This window comes from Stenella coeruleoalba, assembly GCF_951394435.1.
Source record: "Stenella coeruleoalba genome assembly, chromosome: 2".
Lineage (NCBI taxonomy): Eukaryota > Metazoa > Chordata > Mammalia > Artiodactyla > Delphinidae > Stenella > Stenella coeruleoalba.
Window position 1 is genome coordinate 49,376,094 of NC_137147.1, and position 21,331 is coordinate 49,397,424.

Below are 21,331 nucleotides of genomic sequence, written 5' to 3' on the forward strand. Positions count from 1 at the left end.
TTGTACCTTTTTGTACAGTAAAAGTTTAGTGTAAATATCAGTCTTTTGTCTTTTATCACTATTATGGAGGTATACTGCAATTATAATCACTATGATGTTACTCAATAAAATCATTCATTGTTTCCCATTATTAAATGTTAGTCCTAAAGATAAGTAGTGATGTAAAATTCCTGGAATGTATCATTGACATATGTAGACGTTTTGATAAATTTGATATTTTTGCTGTAAAGTAGTGGATTACACAAGGAAACAGTATAAAACTCCCTTCATAGAAAGGGTTAAATTATATCAAAATATGAATTTTGTAATGAGACCATAAATATATGCAAATAAGAGTCAGTTTAACATTTCATAATAATCTTAGCTATTTTCTAAGAATGTATAAAATTATCTAATCAAATAAGTCAACATTTCTTTCTTTATAAATAAGATGGGAGCATGTTTTTCCAAAGTCTTTGATGGCTGTCCTTTGAAAATAAATTGTGCAACATCCTGGATACATCCTGATACAAAAGGTAACATTTCTGAATTTTTATGTATATCTCCAACAAAATATTTATTATCAGAAAAGATCCTTATGATCAGTGAACTGAGGGCTTTTTACTTTAAAAGTTCAACTTAGAGACTAAGGAGTGTAGGTATTATACTATTTAGTGTAACAACCTAAATAGGTAAATAGTTTTAGTTTAAGGCATCAGAATTCAACAGCGAGTATACAGGAACAGTTCCTGCATAAAGGAGACTAAAGAGACATCACAACTGATTGCAACCATGATTTTGCATTTTCATTTATGTAAAAGGACAATAATACTGAGACGATAATCACTTTCAGTAAAATCAGGATATTAGAAAATAGTATTGTTTCAGTGTTAATATCCTGATTTTGATCATTGTTGTGTCGTTGTATAAGACCTTTTTATTTTTTTTAAAGAAATGCACACAAATATTTAGGAATAAAGGGGTATCATGCTCATAACTTAAACAGTTCAGAAAATGAAAACAAAAATGTGTGTACAGAGAAAGAAGGATAAAAACAAAAGTAGTAAATGTTAACTTTTTTTGTATATGTGTAATCATATGGTGTCTTTCTTTTATTTTTTTAGAATTTTATTTATTTTTTATACAGCAGGTTCTTATTAGTTATCTATTTTATACATATTAGTGTATATATGTCAATCTGAATCTCCCAATTCATCACACCGCCACCACCACCCCCACCCGCCACTTTCCCCCCTTGGTGTCCATACGTTTGTTCTCTACATCTCTGTTTCTGTTTCTGCCCTGCAAACTGGTTCATCTGTACCATTTTTCTAGGTTCCACGTGTATGCGTTAATATATATTTGTTTTTGTCTTTCTAACTTACTTCACGCTATATGACAGTCTCTAGATCCATCCACGTCTCTACAGATGACCCAATTTCGTTCCTTTTTTTGGCTGAGTAATATTCCATTGTATATATGTACCCACATCCTTATCCATTCATCTGTTGATGGGCATTTAGGTTGCTTCCATGACCTGGCTATTGTAAATAGTGTTGCAATGAACATTGGGGCGCATGTGTCTTTTTGAATTACTGTTTTCTCAGTGTATATGCCCAGTAGTGGGATTGCTGGGTCATATGGTAGTTCTATTTTTAGTTTTTTAAGGAACCTCCATACTGTCCTCCATAGTGGCTGTATCAATTTACATTCCCACACCCTCTCCACCATTTCTTGTTTGTAGATTTTGTGATGTTGCCCATTCTAACTGGTGTGAGGTGATACCTCACTGTAGTTTCGATTTGCATTTCTCTAATAATTAGTGATTTAGAGCAGCTTTTCATGTGCTTCTTGGCTATCTGTATGGCCATCTGTATGGCCATTTCTTTGGAGAAATGTCTGTTTAGGTCTTCTGCCCATTTTTTGATAGGCTTGCTTGTTTTTTTTAATATTGAGCTGCATGAGCTGTTTATATATTTTGGAGATTAATCCTTTGTCCGTTGATTCATTTGCAAATATTTTCTCCCATTCTGAGGGTTGTCTTTTCATCTTGTTTGTAGTTTCCTTTGCTTTGCAAAAGCTTTTAAGTTTCATAGGTCCCATTCATTTATTTTTGTTTTTATTTCCATTACTATAGGAGGTGGATCAAAAAATATCTTGTTGTGATTTATGTCAAAGAGTGTTCTTCCTATGTTTTCCTCTAAGAGTTTTATAGTGTCCGGTCTTACATTTAGGTCTTTAATCCATTTTGAGTTTATTTTTGTGTGGTGTTAAGAGGTGTCCTAATTTCATTCTCTTACATGTAGCTGTCCAGTTTTCCCAGCACCACTTATTGAAGAGACTGTCTTTTCTGCACTGTATATCCTTGCCTCCTTTATCATAGATTAGTTGACCATAGGTGCGTGGATTTATCTCTGGGCTTTCTATCCTGTTCCATTGATCTGTATTTCTGTTTTTGTGCCAGTACCATACTGTCTTGAATACTGTAGCTTTGTAGTATAGTTCAAAGTCACAGAGTTTGATTCCTCCATCTCCTTTTTTTTCCCTCAAGGCTGCTTTGACTATTCAGGGTCTTTTGTGTCTCCATACAAATTTTAAGATTTTTTGTTCTAGTTCTGTAAAAAATGCCATTGGTAATTTGATAGAGATTGCATTGAATGTGTAGATTGCTTTGGGTAGTATAGGCATTTTCACAATATTCTTCCAATCCAAGAACATGGTATATCTCTCCATCTGTTGGTATCATCTTTAATTTCTTTCATCAGTGTCTTATAGTTTTCTGCATACCGGTCTTTTGCCTCCGTAGGTAGGTTTATTCCTAGGTATTTTATTCTATCTGTTGCAATGGTAAATGCGAGTGTTTCCTTAATTTCTCTTTCAGATTTTTCATCATTAGGGTATAGGAATGCAAGAGATTTCTGTGCACTAATTTTGTATCCTGCAACTTTACCAAATTCACTGATTAGCTCTAGTAGTTTTCTGGTGGCATCTTTAGGATTCTCAATGTATAGTATCATGCCATCTGCAACAGTGACAGTTTTACTTCTTCTTTTCCAATTTGTATTCCTTTTATTTCTTTTTCTTCTCTGATTGCCATGGCTAGGACTTCCAAAACTATGTTGAATAACAGTGGTGAGAGTGGACATCCTTGTCTTGTTCCTGATCTTAGAGGAAATGTTTTCAGTTTTTCACCATTGGAAATGTTTTCAGTTTTTCACCATTGAGAATGTTTTCTGTGGGTTGGTCGTATATGGGCTTTATTATTTGAGGTAGGTTCCCTCTATGCCCACTCTCTGGAGAGTTTTTATCATAAATGGGTGTTGAATTTTGTCAAAAGCTTTTTCTGCATCTATTGAGATGATCATATGGTTTTTGTTCTTCAATTTGTTAATATGGTGTATCGCATTGATTTGCATATATTGAAGAATCCTTGCATCTCTGAGATAAATCCCACTTGATCATGGTGTATAATCCTTTTAGTGTGTTGTTGGATTCTGTTTCCTAGTATTTTGTTGAGGATTTTTGCATCTATATTCATCAGTGCATTTGGTCTGTAATTTTCTCTTTTTGTAATATCTTTGTCTGGTTTTGGTATCAGGGTGATGGTGGCCTCATAGAATGAGTTTGGGAGTGTTCCTTCCTCTGCAATTTTTTGGAAGAGTTTCAGAAGGATGGGTGTTAGCTCTTCTCTAAATGTTTGGTAGAATTCACCTATGAAGCCTTCTTGTCCTGGACTTGAAAGATTTTTAATCATAGTTTCAATTTCATTACTTGTGATTGGTCTGTTCATATTTTCTATTTCTTCCTGGTTCAGTCTTGGAAGGTTATACCTTTCTAAAAATTTTTCCGTTTCTTCCAGGTTGTCCATTTTATTGGCATGAAGTTGCTTGTAGTACTCTCTTAGGATGCTTTGTATTTCTGCGGTGTCTGTTGTAGCTTCTCGTTTTTCATTTCCAATTTTATTGATTTGAGTCCTCTCCCTCTTTTTCTTGATGAGTCTGGCTAATAGTTTATCAATTTTGTTTATCTTCTCAGAGAACCAGCTTTTAGTTTTTTTGATCTTTGCTGTTGTTGTCTTTGCTTCTATTTCATTTATTTCTGCTCTGTTCTTTATGATTTCTTTCATTGTACTAACTTTGGGTTTTGTTTGTTCTTCTTTCTCTAGTTCCTTTAGGTGTAAGGTTAGATTGTTTATTTGAGATTTTTGTTGTTTCTTGAGGTAAGCTTGTATTGCTATAAACTTCCCTCTTAGAAATGCTTTTGCTGCATCCCATCAGTTTTGGGTCATCGTGTTTTCATTGTAATTTGTCTCTAGGGATTTTTTTTCATTTCCTCTTTGATTTCTTCAGTGATCTTGGGTTATTTAGAGAAATATTGTAGTACAAGAAACTCCTATATACTCAGAATAATCAGTTGTTTCTTTTTTTTACACCCTCACCATCAGATTATTTGTTTTTTTATTTTAGTATAGTTGATTTACAATGTTTTGTTAGTTTCAGATATACAGCAAAGTGATTCAGTTACTCATATACATATATCTCTTCTTTTTTAGATTCTTTTCTCATAGGTTATCACAGAATATTGTATAGCATTCTCTGTGCTATACAGTAGGTTCTTGTTGGTTATCTGTCTTATGTACAGTAGTGTGTGTATGTTCATCCTTTTGCCACATTTGTTTTACTCTTTTCTGTCTATATGTGAATTTTTTTCTGAATCACTTCAGAGTGAGTTGTGGACATCATGCTCCTCTTCCCATTATACTTCAGTTTGTATTTTCTAGGAACAAGAATGATCTGTTACATAATCACAGTACATTTATAAACATTAGGGAGTTTATCATTGATATAATACTGTCTTTTAATCCACAGTCCATATTTGAATTTTATTAATTATCCCAGTAATGTCTTTTATCATCTTCTCCCCCCTTTTTTCCCCAATCCAACGTGCAGTTCAAGTTCATATGTTGGATTTAGCTACCATGCCTTTAGTCTGCTTTAGTCTGGAACAGTTTCTCAACCTTTCTTTCTCTCTTGATCTTACCATTTTGAGGCTGCTTATTTTGTATAATGTCCCTTAATTGGAGTTTGTCTGATGAGTCCTCATGCTTAGATCACGTTATGCATTTTGGGCAGGAATATCAGACAAATGTTTTTGTGCTCTTCTCAGTCCATCATATCAGGAGGCACATGGTATCAGCTTGTCCAAATACTAGTGATATTAACACTGACCAGTTGGTTAAGGTGGTGTTCACTAGCCTTCTCTTCTGTCAAGTTCCTATTTTTCCCTTTCTAAGTAATTGTGTAATTATTTAATTTCCCAAAGTAATTAACACATAATTAGTGTGAAGACTCACTGAGACTTCATAAATATCCTCTTGCTCATTAGACTTTCACTGACTAGTTTTAGCATCTGTTGACAATCCATTGACATCTATTGACAATTTCCCTTCTTTCTCATTTATTCACTTATGTTTGAATAAATGACATGTAATGAAAATTGTGTTTTAAAAAAGGATTTTATAGTAAGATAAAGCAGAGTTAGTAACAGAAAATATATCTACTTTTAAAAAATAAAGAGTTGGGGAAAGAGGTAAAGAAGGTAGCATGGGTTTTAGAAAATAACTTTTCTTTGGATTGGTGGGTGGCTATCTAACTCTTAATACCATTAAAATATAGGGCCATTATTTTAGTGAATGATTTCGGAAAATGATAGTAAATTGTGGTGATTTATCTCAACTATTTTAGATCAGTACATTATTTTTGGAACTGAAGATGGTATTTATACATTGAATCTCAATGAACTACATGAGGCAACGATGGAACAGGTAATTCAGGAGTTTTAACTCAAAAAATTAGTTTGAGTCAATTGAATAAAGTAAATATCTTAATTTTAAAGCAATTTATATGGGCCTCAGTTTTAATTTTTATGATTTAAATATTTAAAGGGGTGAAATTGTACTCTTCACATATTCATGTTGAAAGATTTTTTTCCATAAGGTTTTGGTAATTTACTGAAAGGTAGAAAATGCTTATTTTTCTACTCTTTCAGACTGTTGCAGTTTGGAAGTTAAGGGGTAAGGGAATGAAAATTGGAGAGTTTTAATTACCTTTTTTTTTCTTAATAGTTATTTCCACGGAAATGTACTTGGCTCTATGTCATCAATAATACTTTAATGTCACTGTCAGGTATGTATATGATAAAAATGATATGAAAAATAAACAATGGACGAGCAGAGAAATGTAATTTTAATACACATTACTTTAAAATGTTGTTAATCAGGGTAATTATAATCTAGTATAGTTAACTTTTGAGACTTGCAGGTATTTTTTACAGTTGTAGAACTGGAAGAAACTTTGAGAAGGAACCTTGTTGTCAGAGCAGTACTTCCCATACCTGCCCAGGAACTACACAGTTGGAGAACATGACAGTGATTGTTCCCTGAGGCCATCCCCTTCTCCACAGTCTCTGTTACTATCACCTCCCTGCCTTCCACTGAGAATCAGCAGTTGAAGGGAAAGAATCAGAGGATCCAGATGCTTCCTTTCTTTGTAATCTTGAGCCAATCACGGTCTCTTGTCTCTCAGCCTCAGTTTTCTTTTTTTTCATAAATTATATCTTCATTTTTTAATTTATTTTTTATTGAAGTATAGTTGGCTTAGTGTCATGTTAATTTCTGCTGTACAACAAAGTGATTCAGTTATACATATATATACATTCTTTTTCATATTCTTTTCCATTATGGTTTATCACAGGATACTGAATATAGTTTCCTGTGCTATACAGTAGGATCTTGTTGTTTAAACATTCTGTATATAATAGTTTGCATCTACTAATCTCAAACTCCCAATCCATCCCTCCCCCACTCCCCCTTCCCATTGGCAACCATAAGTCTGTTCTCTATGTCTGTGAGTCTGTTGCTGTTTCGTAGATAGCTTCCTTTGTGTCATATTCTAGATTCCACATATAAGTGATACCATATGGTATTCATTTTTCTCTTTCTGACTTACTTCACTTTAAGTGTGATAATCTCTAAGTCCATCCATGTTGCTGTGCCCAGTTTTCTTAATTGTAACATAATGATGATGGTAACAATAACAGCCTCACAAGATTGCTGTGAGGATCAAGTGAGATATCCAAAGTACTTAGAAAACTGTGAAGACTTACAGATGCTTGCTGGTGGAATTCATGTTATTCTGGACCACATATTTATTAATGAACTTGGACCAATGCTTTCAAGTCTTATAAATAATCAAATAGGTTCCAGAACAACCTATTCTAATTTTGTTGTTTGTATTTTTCTTTTTTCGTTGTTGTTGGGGGTGGGTGGGTGGTGTTTAGGCTTTTTTCCCCTAATTGTTACCTGCCAGAACCTATTTTCTTACATTTTAGATTTAAGTGGCTACCTAAAGGCTTGCTGCTCGCTTTCATTCTGATAGTAGAGTACAGTTGGCCCTCTGTATCTGCATGCACAGATTCAATTCAAAGATAGAATTTTTTTTTAATTCCAGGAAGTTCCGAAAAAACAAAACTTGAATTTGCCAGGCACTGGGTCACTATTTACATGCATTTACATTATATTAGGTATCATACATAATCTAGAGATGATATAAAGTATGTGGAAGAATGGGCATAGGTTATATGCAAGTACTACACCATTTTATATAAGGGACTTTTTATAAGGGACCTCACATTTTGGTATCCGCAGGGGGTCCTAGAACAATACTCTGGTGGGACCACTATACAAGGTAGTTAATTATTTCTCTCTGTTCCTTAATCCTAATGCTATCAACTATTTAAATAGCATTTATCCCTTTCTCCACTTTGAAAAATTATTTCAACATTTCTTAAATTTTTTTCAGTTTTTTTGTTTGATACTCTTTCATGCTCTGTATCTCAATAGATACGTGATGATTACATCCTAGCTCTTATTTACTGTACTGTCAGGCTTTTCATTATTAAGTGTACCTTTCAGCTACTTATGCTTTAAAGCATCAGTGCTGATATAGTTTTAACTCACTGACAGATCATTATGAATTGTGGCCTAATTTAAGAAATGCCGTTTTCATAATTTTAAGTATGTGTGTGTGAGTGTGTATAACTTAAACTCGTCTACTAACCATCGCCTAGTAGAGAGTCTTCAGGAATTTGTATGTATTTGAGCTGATGACAGTGTATACAAAGAGCATATTATTTGATTGTCTATAAATGTCTTTTAAAAAACTGGGGTCCTCAAAATATTTAATCTCTTTGATTTTGATTATGTTTCCCCCAGTTTTTTTACTTTTGTTTAATAAAATATTAATATATCATATTACTATTATGAAAATAAACTTAAACCCAGATCTGTTTGAATTAACAATTCTGAGTTGTATTCATATAGAGTCACTTTCCTCTAACTCTCTTACTGCTTTTATCCCTATTTATACCTGTCTTTGGGAATAAGCTTAAAAGCCACACAGAGTACATCTTGTATATTTATAAAATAACTACAGAAAGGCAGGGAAAAATTAGCCTATAAATTGGTTCTTTCCAAATGTAGTCAAAATGACCTGTGGAACTGAATGAAGATAGGTAGCAGTGCTCAATAGGAGAAAACGTTCCGTTTAAGGGTCTGCATTTCTTTGCAGGTGTGCACATACATGCACATGTGTTAGCTGCTTGGGTAGCTAGTTATATATAAAGTGGTACTGGAGAAAGGAAGGATGGTATAATGTTAGGCAGAATGTTTGCATTTTGAGAAAATACAGAAAATTTTGTTGAGGGTAAAACCATTTTTTTTTCATGTTTTCCAGTAGTAAAATAATAAAATACTATTTTGGGTTGTTATAGTACCATGTGATGTATATAATGAGTCAGAAAATGTTTACCATATATTCCCCTTTTTAATACAGCTGTGGTTTTGATTATATGGAAATTGTAGCTCTATTATCCCATATAAATTACAGGATATAATTGTAGCCCTACTGTATCCTATGATAGTTCGCTTTATTTTTCTTAGTATTTCAGTGTTATCTTTAAGACTTCATTCACAAACAGTTCTTAATCCAAGGTAATGTGGTAGATTATTGATAAATAGGACTATCTGAGAAAGATAATGTGGTATAGTTATATAATTTTCCATGTTGTACTGAAATAATCACATGTACATCATTGTAACTCACTCTGTTGTACAGTGTTTAACAATTTCTTTTCCTATGTTGGCTTCATTAAGGTTTACATATATTCTGCCCAGATCACCTGTTAGTCAGAATATATCTAATTTATGTACTGGGAAACAAAATTATCTACTTTGTTAAAACTCATTTTACTTATTGTCTTTCAAAATAGTATTAACTAGGTTTTTTTGTTTGTGTTTTTCTCTGTTTTGCTTGGTTTTTTGAACATGGCTGGACTCATCATTTTAGAAGGTAATTATCTTTTCTTTTGCTTGAAAATAGTATTTCTCTGCTTTAAATAATTCTAATAAAAATAACATGTTTCTCTTTTATAGGAAAAACCTTTCAACTCTACTCTCATAATCTTATAGCTTTGTTTGAACAAGCCAAAAAACCAGGACTAGCTGCCCATATTCAAACTCATAGGTTTCCAGACCGCATACTACCAAGGTACAAAATATTTTGATTCTCCTGGGAGTGAGGGGAATTATGTTTATTTTTAAAACAGCCAGTCTTCCTTGCCCACTAAAAAACTTCCTTTGTCTTAATTTTGAAAGGTAGTTTACACTAAAGTAAATGTCATCTAGAATTCAAAAGATAAGTGTCTTGTAACTTGACTGTCCATGTCAATCATCCATAGAAGTTTTATAATATAGATTCCCAGGTCCTGCCTCAGTTCTACAAAATCAGATAGTTTGGGGTCAGAGTTTAAGACGGTGGTTCTTAGAGCTCCTTGACTGGTTCTGATGGAACTGATTCACCCATCACTCACTGTTTGGGAACCACTGCAGTAGAGTACATTTATGTTGTCTTACGTTTTCAGAAAGTTCGCTTTAACAACAAAGATTCCTGATACAAAAGGCTGCCACAAATGTTGCATAGGTGAGTAAATGCTGTTTCTCAAACTGGATGATTAGAACTTTTAACATCTTCAAAATTATCTGTAGAGTCTTATAGTATTAAGTGAAGGAAGGTAGGCTTTATATTTGTTCTAATAAGGAGTTAAGGGGCCATTGAAGCTCAGGAATGTATAGTTGGACATAAAAATGCTTGAAGATAATTGCTCTGATGCTTTCTCAGAGCATAATGTTCCTCGAATTTTTTAACCATAGTCCGTAAGGCTCTATCTCTGCTGATATCCTAGCTTTCATTTGACACTTACCATTTATTTAACGGTTATTGCTTAGTGTTTTATGAACATTATTATTTCAGGACTTTGGCCAACTATGAAGTTAGAGGGAAGAGTCCACACAAAACCACTCACTTCTGATACCAACTACAGGTTTGGGGAGTTCCCCAAACCACCTTCAGGTTCAATAATTCACTAGAAGGACTCACAGAATTCACTGAAAGTGGTTATACTCTGGTTGTGGTTTATTACAGGGAAAGTATATAGATTAAAATCAGCCAAGGGAAGAAGTGCATAGGGCAGAATCCAGGAAAAATGCCAGATGTAGAGCTTCTGTTGTCCTTTCTCCATGGACTAATAGACAGCGTATGGACAGTGTTACTTTTCTGACAGTGATGTGTAACAATACACACAGAGCATTGCCAACTAGGGAAGCTTACTCAGCAACCTCAGTGTCCAGAGTTTTTATTAAGGCTCTATCACATAGGCATGCTTGATTGCCCACATGGCTGGTCTCAGTATCCATCCCCTCTGGAGGTCAAGTGATATTGCCTGACCCAAAGCCCCTACCCTAAATTACATGGTTTGTCTTTCTGGCATTACTGTCCCCCACCCTGAGACTATCCAGTGTCGCCAACCCCCACTCTAAATCATATTGTTACAGTATACGTTGACCAAGGCCCCAGGCAAACAAAGACACTCCTGTCAGGCATGACATTCCTGAGGCTTAGACATTAACTCCCAGAAGAGAGGACAAAGACCAGACCTCTTTTGGGGCAAGGTGAAATTCTGTGCTATATAATTATCTTCTCTCACTTAACCCTTAAACAGCTTATGATACTTATGTCACTAGTAGCAGAACCTGGGATCACACCTGGTCTGTGGCTTCAAATTCTGGGCTCCTAACTTTCTGTTTATTATTGTTTAATCAGTGAGCCTAAACATTGATCTTCATGCTGCATTAGGTCCACAGCATACTCTCTAGTTATAAGCAGATTTCACGAGCATTTTTCTAGGGAGATGCAGGTCCATTTCTGTTATCAGATTCCCAGTATCTCTGACTCGGGAAAGGTCTCGATGCTTACAATCTGAGGTATAACTCATAAATATCTTAAGACAGAGCTTACTGCAAATAACTACTCTTATAATCAAAACATTACTGTTGATGGGAATCAAATTGGGGAGAAGGAAAGACCAATGTGAATTTCTGTAGATTTGAGTCAAGGAAGTTACATCTTTATTAAGTTGTAAAATAATTATTTTCATCTTGTCTTAAGTAGACAGCTGTAAACTACTATACCAAAAATGGAATCATAGGACTTCCCTGGTGGCACAGTGGTTAAGAATCTGCCTGCCAGTGCAGGGGACACAGATTTGATCCCTGGTCTGGGAAGATTCCACATGCCACGGAGTAACTAAGCCCGTACACCACAACTACTGAGCCTGCGCTTTAGAGCCCGTGAATCACAACTACTGAGCCCGCGCACCACAATCACTGAAGCCCGCATGCCTAAAGCCCATGCTCCACAAAGGAAGCCACCGCAATAAGACCGTGCACCGCAACAAAGGGTAGCCCCCGCTCACTGCAACTAGAGAAAAGCCCCTGCACAGCAATGAAGACCTAATGCAGCCAAAAATAAATAAATAAGTTTTTTTTTTTTTTTTTAAATGGAATGATAGATTTCAGTTGCCTTCTAGACCTTTTTATTCACTAGACCTAGAATTCACTCTTTTGGTCCATTTACTTAAGCAGCTCTTTAGATTGTAAAATAGTTTAGGTGTTTTGGTGCTTAAAATACTGTTTTTATGTTTAAGAACCTAGTATATTAAAGATGTTTAGAAGTAAATGTACACAATTAAAATTGAGATAAGAGAGTGAAAAGGAAAGGGTATAACAAAGCCAAAGGAAAAAGATATCATCTTTCTTTACTTTCTGCACTCTTATCATCCTAGTGAACAGAAACAATAATTATCCTTTATCACCTAAATTAACAGTTCAAATGATTATTCTTCCATTCATAGTTTGGTATCAGTGGCAGGCCACATTTAATTGGTTTTTCCTATGTATCAGCACTGCCTTTATACAGAAAGCTGGGTTAGGTTTTAGGTGAGTATAACTTAGTAATTGCTTTTAGCTAAACGTTGTTTTTATATAAAAATATTCAGTGTTTTGGGTGTGTCTGTTTTGTTTTGTTTCTTTCCAGTCAGAAACCCTTACACAGGACATAAATACCTCTGTGGAGCTTTACAGTCTGGAATTGTCTTACTTCAGTGGTATGAGCCAATGCAGAAATTCATGTTAATAAAGGTATATGTTACTTTGTTTACATTTTTTTTATTTAGAAAACACTAATGTATAACTGAGCCTGAAATTATAAGACCCCAATGCTACCATCTAGGGTTAGCATGTTTATAGTTATTTATAGGTGTTTATTGGGTTTAGGGATTTTTGTGTTCTTAAGATTTTATCTTTAACTTGTGTTAATAAACTTCCAGAAATATCACAGCCATAAAGAAGAATATGGCCAAGTCTCTAAAACATATTTTTATGGAAAACTGATTCTTATCATGATATTTAAAGGTAGTCCTTTTTTTAATTGAAGTATTATGGTATTGTGTTAGTTTCAGTTATACAGCAAAGTATTCAGTTATTATTTTCCATTATAGGTTATTAAAAGATATTAAATATAGTTCCCTGTGTTATACAGTAAATCCTTGTTCCTTATCTATTTTATGTATAGTAGTTTGTTAATCCCATACTTCTTATTTATCCCTCCCCCACTCCCTCTCCTATTTGTTTTCTGTCTGTGAGTTTCTGTTTCTGTTTCGTATATATATTCATTTGTATTATTTTTTAGATTCCACATATAAATAATATCATACAGTATTTGTCTTTGTCTGACTTCACTAAGCATAGTATTCTCTAGGTCCATCCATGTTTCTGCAAATGGCAATATTTCATTGCTTTTATGGCTGAATAATATTCCTCTGTGTGTGTGTGTGTGTATCAATCACATTTTCTTATGCCAATCATCTGTTGATGGGCACTTGGATTGTTTCTGGTCTTGGCTGTTGTAAATAGTGCCGCTGTGAACGGCATGGGGTGCGTGTATCTTTTCAAATTAGAGTTTCATCTTTTCTGGATATATGCCCAGGAGTGAGATTGCTAGATCATATGTTAGCTCTATTTTTAGTTTTTTAAGGAACCTCCATACTGTTCTCCACAGTGGCTGCACCAATTTATATCCCCACGAACAGTGTAGGAGGGTACCCTTTGCTCCACACCCTTTCTAGCATTTATTATTTATAGACTCTTTAGTGATGGCCATTTTGACTGTTGTGAGGTGGTACCTCATTGTAGTTTTGATTTGCGTTTCTCTAATAATTAGTGATGTTGAACAACTTTTCATGTGCCTGTTAGCCATCTGTATGTCTTCTTTGGGAAAATGTCTATATAGGTGTTCTGCCCATTTTTTGATTTGGTTGTTTTTTTGATATTGAGTTATATGAGCTGTTTATATTTTGGAAATTAACCCCTTGTCAGTTTCATCATTTGCAAATATTTTGTCCCATTCTGGACGTTTTCTTTGTTTTGTTTATGGTTTCCTTTGCTGTGCTAAAAGCTTTTAAGTTTGATTATGTCCCATTTGTTTATTTTTGCTTATTTATTTTTATTTTTTTGCCTTGGCAGACTGATCTAAGAAAATATTGCTATGATTTTTGTCAAAGAATGTTTTGCCTGTGTTCTCTTCTAAGAGTTTTATGGTGCTATATCTTATATTTAAGTCTTTAAACCATTTTGAGTTTATTATTGTATATGGTGTGAGGGAGTGTTCTAACTTCATTGATTTACATGAGGCTGTCCAGCTTTCCTAACACTGCTTGTTGAAGGGACTGTCTTTTCTCCATTGTATATTCTTTTCTCCTTTGTTGTAGATTAATTAATCATAGGTGTATGGGTTTACTTCTAGGCTCTCTCTTCTGTTCCATTGATCTATATGTCTGTTTTTGTGCTGATAAGAGGTAGTCGTTTTTTAGATTTAGATCAATTAAGAAAATGAAAGCCTTTCTGTTGAATTTATTCAACAATATGAATGAGGAGATTGTTTCTAAATTATACATCTGTTTATTTTTTGCAGCACTTTGATTTTCCTTTGCCAAGTCCTTTGAATGTTTTTGAAATGCTGGTAATACCAGAACAGGAATACCCTATGGTCTGTGTAGCTATTAGCAAGGGCACCGAATTAAATCAGGTAGTTCAGTTTGAGACAATCAATTTGAACTCTGCATCTTCATGGTTTACAGAAATTGGTGGAGGTAAGTGTTTTTTACTTTATGTTAAAATATTGATGCTTTTGCCTGCAAAAGAAGCAGAATAGGTTCAACCTGCGTGGGCTCTTTCAAATAAAGATTCAGAACATAGTTTCCCAAGTAAGCCCAGAGGATCATGTACATATAGTTTATGATCTCTATTTGCCTGAGGCAATTTGATACAAAGTATTTTACCAAGGAAAATTTTAATGAGTCCTGACATTTAAAAGTCTTAGTTGTTATCAGTTAATCTTTGGACTTACTAAATAATTAAGTTTTCTAAGATACTTTTCAAATTTTATCAGCTTCTCAAGCAAAGAAATAACAATTTTTTTCCTATCGGTTCTTTCGCCCCACACTTCTTAAAATCATTGAGTTCTGGTACTTTTCATACTGGAATAGAAACTTCTCATGTGTGGCCTCCAAGCTTTACCATTTAAAGATACAGGAAAATATCTCTTGCATTTTCTGAGAATGGTTTGTTAGCCTAGGATTTTATCAAACATATCTCAGTGAAAACTCTGAAAAGGTTGAGAAGTTTATTTTCAAACTTTAAAATTGGAACAAATCAATCAAGAATTCATGTCAAGGGAATTCCCTGGTGCTGCAGTGGTTAAGAATCCACCTTCCAATGCAGGGGACAAGGGTTCAATCCCTGGTCAGGGAACTAGATCCCACATGCATGCCGCAACTAAGAGTTCACGTGCCACAACTAAGGAGCCCATGAGCCACAGCTAAGGAGCCCACTGGCCGCAACTAAGGAGCCCACGAGCTGCAGCTAAGCCCGTGAGCCACAACTAAGGAGCCTGCCTGCTGCAACTAAGACCCAGTGCAACCAAAATAAATAAAGTTTTAAATTTTTAAAAATAAAATATTAAAGAATTCATGTTAAAAATTAAGTAAAATGAAGATCTTCATTTTGCCAGTTTACTGTTTTTGTTGTGCTAGTGTATTGTCAGCCAGATTTATCAAGCGATTTTTATATATGAAGTCAAGTAAGCTTTAGTTATAACTTATTTCTGACCACTGTTACATTCTTTATCACCTCGAGAAGAAGTCTGTTAACAAGTATTATAAGTTTGAAGGTTCTTATTAAATATCTTTGGCTTTTGATCATTTATAGGCTAAACTATAAGAACTCTTTTATAAAACCCAGCTACTTAAGTTAATGTAGAACTGCACTAATATCATTTTCAGAATCAGTAGTAAATGTTTAACAATAGACTCTTGGGTGCAGAGAAGCCTGGTTTGTAGCAGTTGCCTATTTCTGTGGTATAATACTCCCACCACAGCCAATTTCAGACTACCAACTTGATGTCATCTGGCTTGCAAAATCTCTGAAAATTTAGCAGTCCAGTACAAGCCAGTTCCAGCATGCCCTGGACTAATATCACTGTCTTTGTAGACCAAATCATAATTTCCAGTAGAATAAAGTAGGAATGTGTTCTTTTACCCTCCCACCCCACCTGCACCCACGTTTCTTTCTAATAATGTTTTTGGTTGAGGTAGATGCATATCTTCCTGGTATAGCTAACAGAAAGGTGGAAATGACATTTATTATGAAATATAAACAGCCCAAATAGAAACGTGTTCCTATCATGTAATTATTGCTAAAAAGAAGAGTTTGGGGTCAGTTTATTTAAAAACCAAGATCATGTTTGGCAGACAGCCCCAACTTGTTTTTATTGGTTAGTATATAATAATAGTGTAGAGAAAGTCATTTCATATGATTATCTAATGTGAGCTTTCAAACTACTATCTTCTGATGTATTAGGAGGTTACATTGCTTAAGGCTGGGCATTCAGGGAGTCCTCTTGTGAATTTGCAGGGTTGAGGGTTGAGGGGTTTTTGTTGTTGTTTGTTTTGTTTTTTAATGCCAGAGGCAAACTGTTCTACCCACTTTTAACATTGTCTAGGCTAAAATTAAGGCAGACCCAAAATTACTACCTAAGGAGAGCCAGGACTCTGAGGGTAAACATTCAAATCACCCTAAAGCAGAGACTGCCTTTATTAGGCTTTTCCATATTCACAAATGATTGCTAAACTATCTCCCAGGTATGTTGATTGTTGAGGCCATGCCTTGAACTGGCAACAGCTGTAACAATTAAAATGAACTCCTATTCCAAGACTCTTTTAGTCATAGTTTGATGTATTATTGCAGTATCCTTTTCTCCAAGGATGGTGCTTAGCACTTATCAGCACTCAATAAATATTGAATAAATGCACGAACATACCTTTACTGAGAAGAGCTATTTTTTGGAATGTTGCCAAAGGACACCAGTTTACCAATTCTGTACATCTGGATTCTTCACTATATATGAACTTTGGGAGGTCCACCAAAACCCAAAATAATAATTGTGTTTATGCTCAGATGTGCAGTTTTTAAGGGAGAGTATCTATGAGTGTCCCAAAGAGATGTAGTTAAGAATGACTGCTCTGAGATTACAATGGCAAAGGATGAATGGGAAGTAAATAAACAGAGACAGCAAATGTGGACATTTTTTGATAGCTTGAGTGGGAAGAACAAGAGAAAAATGTTAGCTGAAATAAAAAGAGAAATTTTTGAAGTGCAGTTTGCAGGATCTTAGTTCCCTGACCAAGGATCAAACCCTGGCCCCTGGCAGTGAGAATGCTGAGTCCTAACCACTGGTCCGCCCTGGAATTCCCAAGTGTGTCATGAACACAAGACATAAAGTATATTCATAAGAAGCTTCAAGAGGAGAAGCAAGAAGAACTACAATCCTGCAGCCTGTGGATCAAAAACCACATTCACAGAAAGAGAGACAAGAGGAAAAGGCAGAGGGCTATGTACCAGATGAAGGAACAAGATGAAACCCCAGAAAAACAACTAAATGAAGTGGAGATAGGCAACCTCCCAGAAAAAGAATTCAAAATAATGATAGTGAAGATGATCCAGGACCTCAGAAAAAGAATGGAGGCAAAGATCGAGAAGATGCAAGAAATATTTAACAAACACTAGAAGAATTAAAGAACAAACAAACAGAGATGAACAATACAATAACTTAAATGAAAACTACACTAAAAGGAATCAGTAGCAGAATGACTGAAGCAGAAGAACAGATAAGTGACCTGGAAGACAAAATGGTGGAATTCACTGCCACGGAACAGAATAAAGAGAAAAGAATGAGAAGAAATGAAGACAGCCTAAGAGACCTCTGGGACAACATTAAACTCAACAACATTCGCATTATAGGGGTCCCAGAAGGAGAAAAGAGAGAGAAAGGACCAGAGAAAATATTTGAAGAGATTATAGTCAAAAACTTCCCTAACATGGAAAACAAAATAGCCACCCAAGTCCAGGAACTGCAGAGAGTCCCATGCAGGATAAACGCAAGGAGAAACACACCGAGACACATAGTAATCAAATTGGAAAAAATTAAAGACAAAAATTATTGAAAGCAGCAAGGGAAAAATGACAAATAGCATGCAAGGGAACTCCCATAAGGTTAATAGCTGATTTCTCAGCAGAAACTCTACAAGCCAGAAAGGAATGGCATGATATACTTAAAGTGGTGAAAGGGAAGAACGTAAAACCAAGATTACTCTACCCAGCAAGGATCTCATTCAGATTCGATGGAGAAATCAAAAGCTTTACAGACAAGCAAAAGCTAAGAATTCACCACCACCAAACCAGCTCTACAACAAATGCTAAAGGAATTTCTCTAAGTGGGAAACACAAGAGAAGAAAAGGACCTACAAAAACAAACCCAAAACAATTAAGAAAATGGTCGCAGGAACATACATATCAATAATTACCTTAAACGTGAATGGATTAAATGCTCCAACCAAAAGGCACAGGCTTGCTGAATAGATACAAAAACAAGACATATATATATATATATATGCTGTCTACAAGAGACCCACTTCAGATGTAGGGACACATACAGACTGAAAGTGAGGAGATGGAAAAAGATATTCCATGCAAATGGAAATCAAAAGAAAGCTGGAGTAGCAATACTCATATCAGATAAAATAGACTTTAAAATAAAGAATGTTACAGGAGACAAGGAAGGACACTACATAATGATCAAGGGATCAATCCAAGAAGATATGACAATTATATATGCACCCACCATAGTAGCACCACAATACATAAGGCAACTGCTAACAGCTATAAAAGAGGAAATCGACAGTAACACAATAATAGTGGGGGACTTTAACACCTCACTTACACCAATGGACAGATCATCCAAACAGAAAATTAATAAGGAAACACAAGCTTTAAATGACACAAGGGACCAGATAGATTTAATTGATATTTATAGGACATTCCATCCAAAAACAGGAGATTACACTTCTGTCTCAAGTGCACACGGAACATTCTTGGGTCACAAATCAAGCCTCAGTAAATTTAAGAAAACTGAAATCATATCAGCCATCTTTTCTGACCACAACGCTATGATATTAGACATGAGTTACAGGGAAAAAAATGTAAAAAACATGAACACATGGAGGCTAAACAATACGTTACTAAATAACCAAGAGATCACTGAAGAAATCAAGGAGGAAATAAAAAATACCTAGAGACAAATGACAAGGAAAACACAACGATCCAAAACCTATGGGATGCAGCAAAAGCATTTCTAAGAGGGAAGTTTATAGCTATACAAGCCTACCTCAAGAAACGAAAAATCTCAAATAAACAATCTAACCTTACACCTAAGGGAACTAGAGAAAGAAGAACAAACAAAACCCAAAGTTAGCAGAAGGAAAGAAATCATAAAGATTAGAGCTGAAATAAATGAAATAGAAACAAAGAAAATAATAGCAAAGATCAATAAAACTGTCACTGTTTGCAGATGACATGATATTATACATAGAGAATCCTAAAAATGCTACCAGAAAACTACTAGAGCTAATCAATGAATCTGGTAAAGTTACAGGATACAAAATTAATGCACAGAAATCTCTTGCATTTCTATACACTAATGATGAAAAATCTGAGAGAGAAATTAAGGAAACACTCGCATTTACCATTGCAACAGATAGAATAAAATACCTAGGAATAAACCTACCTAGGGAGACAAAAGACCTGTATGCAGAAAACTATAAGACACTGATGAAAGAAATTAAAGATGATACCAACAGATGGAGAGATATACCATGTTCTTGGATTGGAAGAATCAACATTGTGAAAATGCCTATACTACCCAAAGCGATCTACAGATTCAATGCAATCCCTATCAAATTACCCATGGTATTTTTTACAGGAGTAGAACAAAAAATCTTAAAATTTGTATGGAGACACAAAAGACCCTGAATAGCCAAAGCAGTCTTGAGGGAAAAAAACGGAGCTGGAGGAATCAGACTCCCTGACTTCAGACTATACTACACAGCTACAGTAATCAAGACAATATGGTACTGGCACAAAAACAGAAACATAGATCAATGGAACAAGATAGAAAGCCCAGAGATAAACCCATGCACCTATGGTCAACTAATCTATGACAGAGGAGGCAAGGATATACAATGGAGAAAAGATAGTCTCCTGAATAAGTGGTGCTGGGAAAACTGGACAGCTACATGTAAAAGAATGAAATTAGAACCCTCCTTAACACCATACACAAAAAGAAACTCAAAATGGATTAAAGACCTAAGTGTAAGGCCAGACACTATAAAACTCTTAGAGGAAAACATAGGAAGAACACTCTTTGACATAAATCACAGCAAGATCTTTTTTTGATCCACCTCCTAGAGTAAGGGAAATAAAAACAAAAATAAACAAATGGGACCTAATGAAACTTAAAAGCTTTTGCACAGCAAAGGAAACCATAAGACAAAAAGACAACCCTCAGAATGGGAGAAAATATTTGCAAATGAATCAACAGACAAAGGATTAATCTCCAAAATATATAAACAGCTCGTGCAGCTCAGTATTAAAGAAACAAAAAACCCAATCCAAAAATGGGCAGAAGACCTAAATAGACATTTCTCCAAAGAAGACATACAGATGGCCAAGAAGCACATGAAAAGCTGCTCAACATCACTAATTATTAGAGAAATGCAAATCAAAACTACAGTGAGGTATCACCTCACACCAGTTAGAATGGGCATCCTCAGAAAATCTACAAACAACAAATGCTGGAGAGGGTGTGGAGAAAAGGGAACCCTCTTGCACTGTTGGTGGGAATGTAAATTGATACAGCCACTCTGGTGAACAGTATGGAGGTTCCTTAAAAAGCTAAAAATAGAATTACCATATGATCCAGCAATCCCACTACTGGGCATATACCCAGAGAAAACCATAATTCAAAAAGACACATGCACCCCAATGTTCATTGCAGCAGTATTTACAATAGCCAGGTCATGGAAGCAACCTAAATGCCTGTTGACAGACAAATGGATGAAGAAAGTGTGGTACATATATACAATGGAATATTACTCAGCCATAAAATGGAACGAAATTGAGTCATTTGTTGAGACGTGGATGGATCTAGAGACTGTCATACAGAGTGAAGTAAGAAAAACAAATACCGTATGTTAACGCATGTATGTGGAACCTAGAAAAATGGTACAGATGAGCCAGTTTGCAGGGCAGAAGTTGAGACGCAGATGTAGAGAACAAACGTATGGACACCAAGAGGGGAAAGCCACGGGGGGGTGGGGATGGTGGTGTTATGAATTGGGTGATTGGGATTGACATGTATACACTAATGTGTATAAAATTGATGACTAATAAGAACTTGCTGTATAAAAAAATAAAATTGAAAAATTTTTAATAAAAGCTTCAAGAGGA

At 35.1% G+C, this 21,331-nt stretch overlaps 1 protein-coding gene across 1 annotated transcript in view; it reads left to right on the forward strand.

The window, feature by feature from the left end:
* Positions 1 to 21,331, forward strand: part of MAP4K5 (mitogen-activated protein kinase kinase kinase kinase 5) — a 139,194-nt gene that overhangs the window by 103,073 nt on the left and 14,790 nt on the right. The window contains exons 21-27 of the mRNA XM_079914284.1: positions 431 to 515; positions 5,724 to 5,803; positions 6,104 to 6,164; positions 9,470 to 9,584; positions 9,958 to 10,016; positions 12,468 to 12,571; positions 14,403 to 14,580. Coding sequence (XP_079770410.1) covers positions 431 to 515; positions 5,724 to 5,803; positions 6,104 to 6,164; positions 9,470 to 9,584; positions 9,958 to 10,016; positions 12,468 to 12,571; positions 14,403 to 14,580 — 682 coding nt within the window. The remainder of the gene's footprint in view (positions 1 to 430; positions 516 to 5,723; positions 5,804 to 6,103; positions 6,165 to 9,469; positions 9,585 to 9,957; positions 10,017 to 12,467; positions 12,572 to 14,402; positions 14,581 to 21,331) is intronic.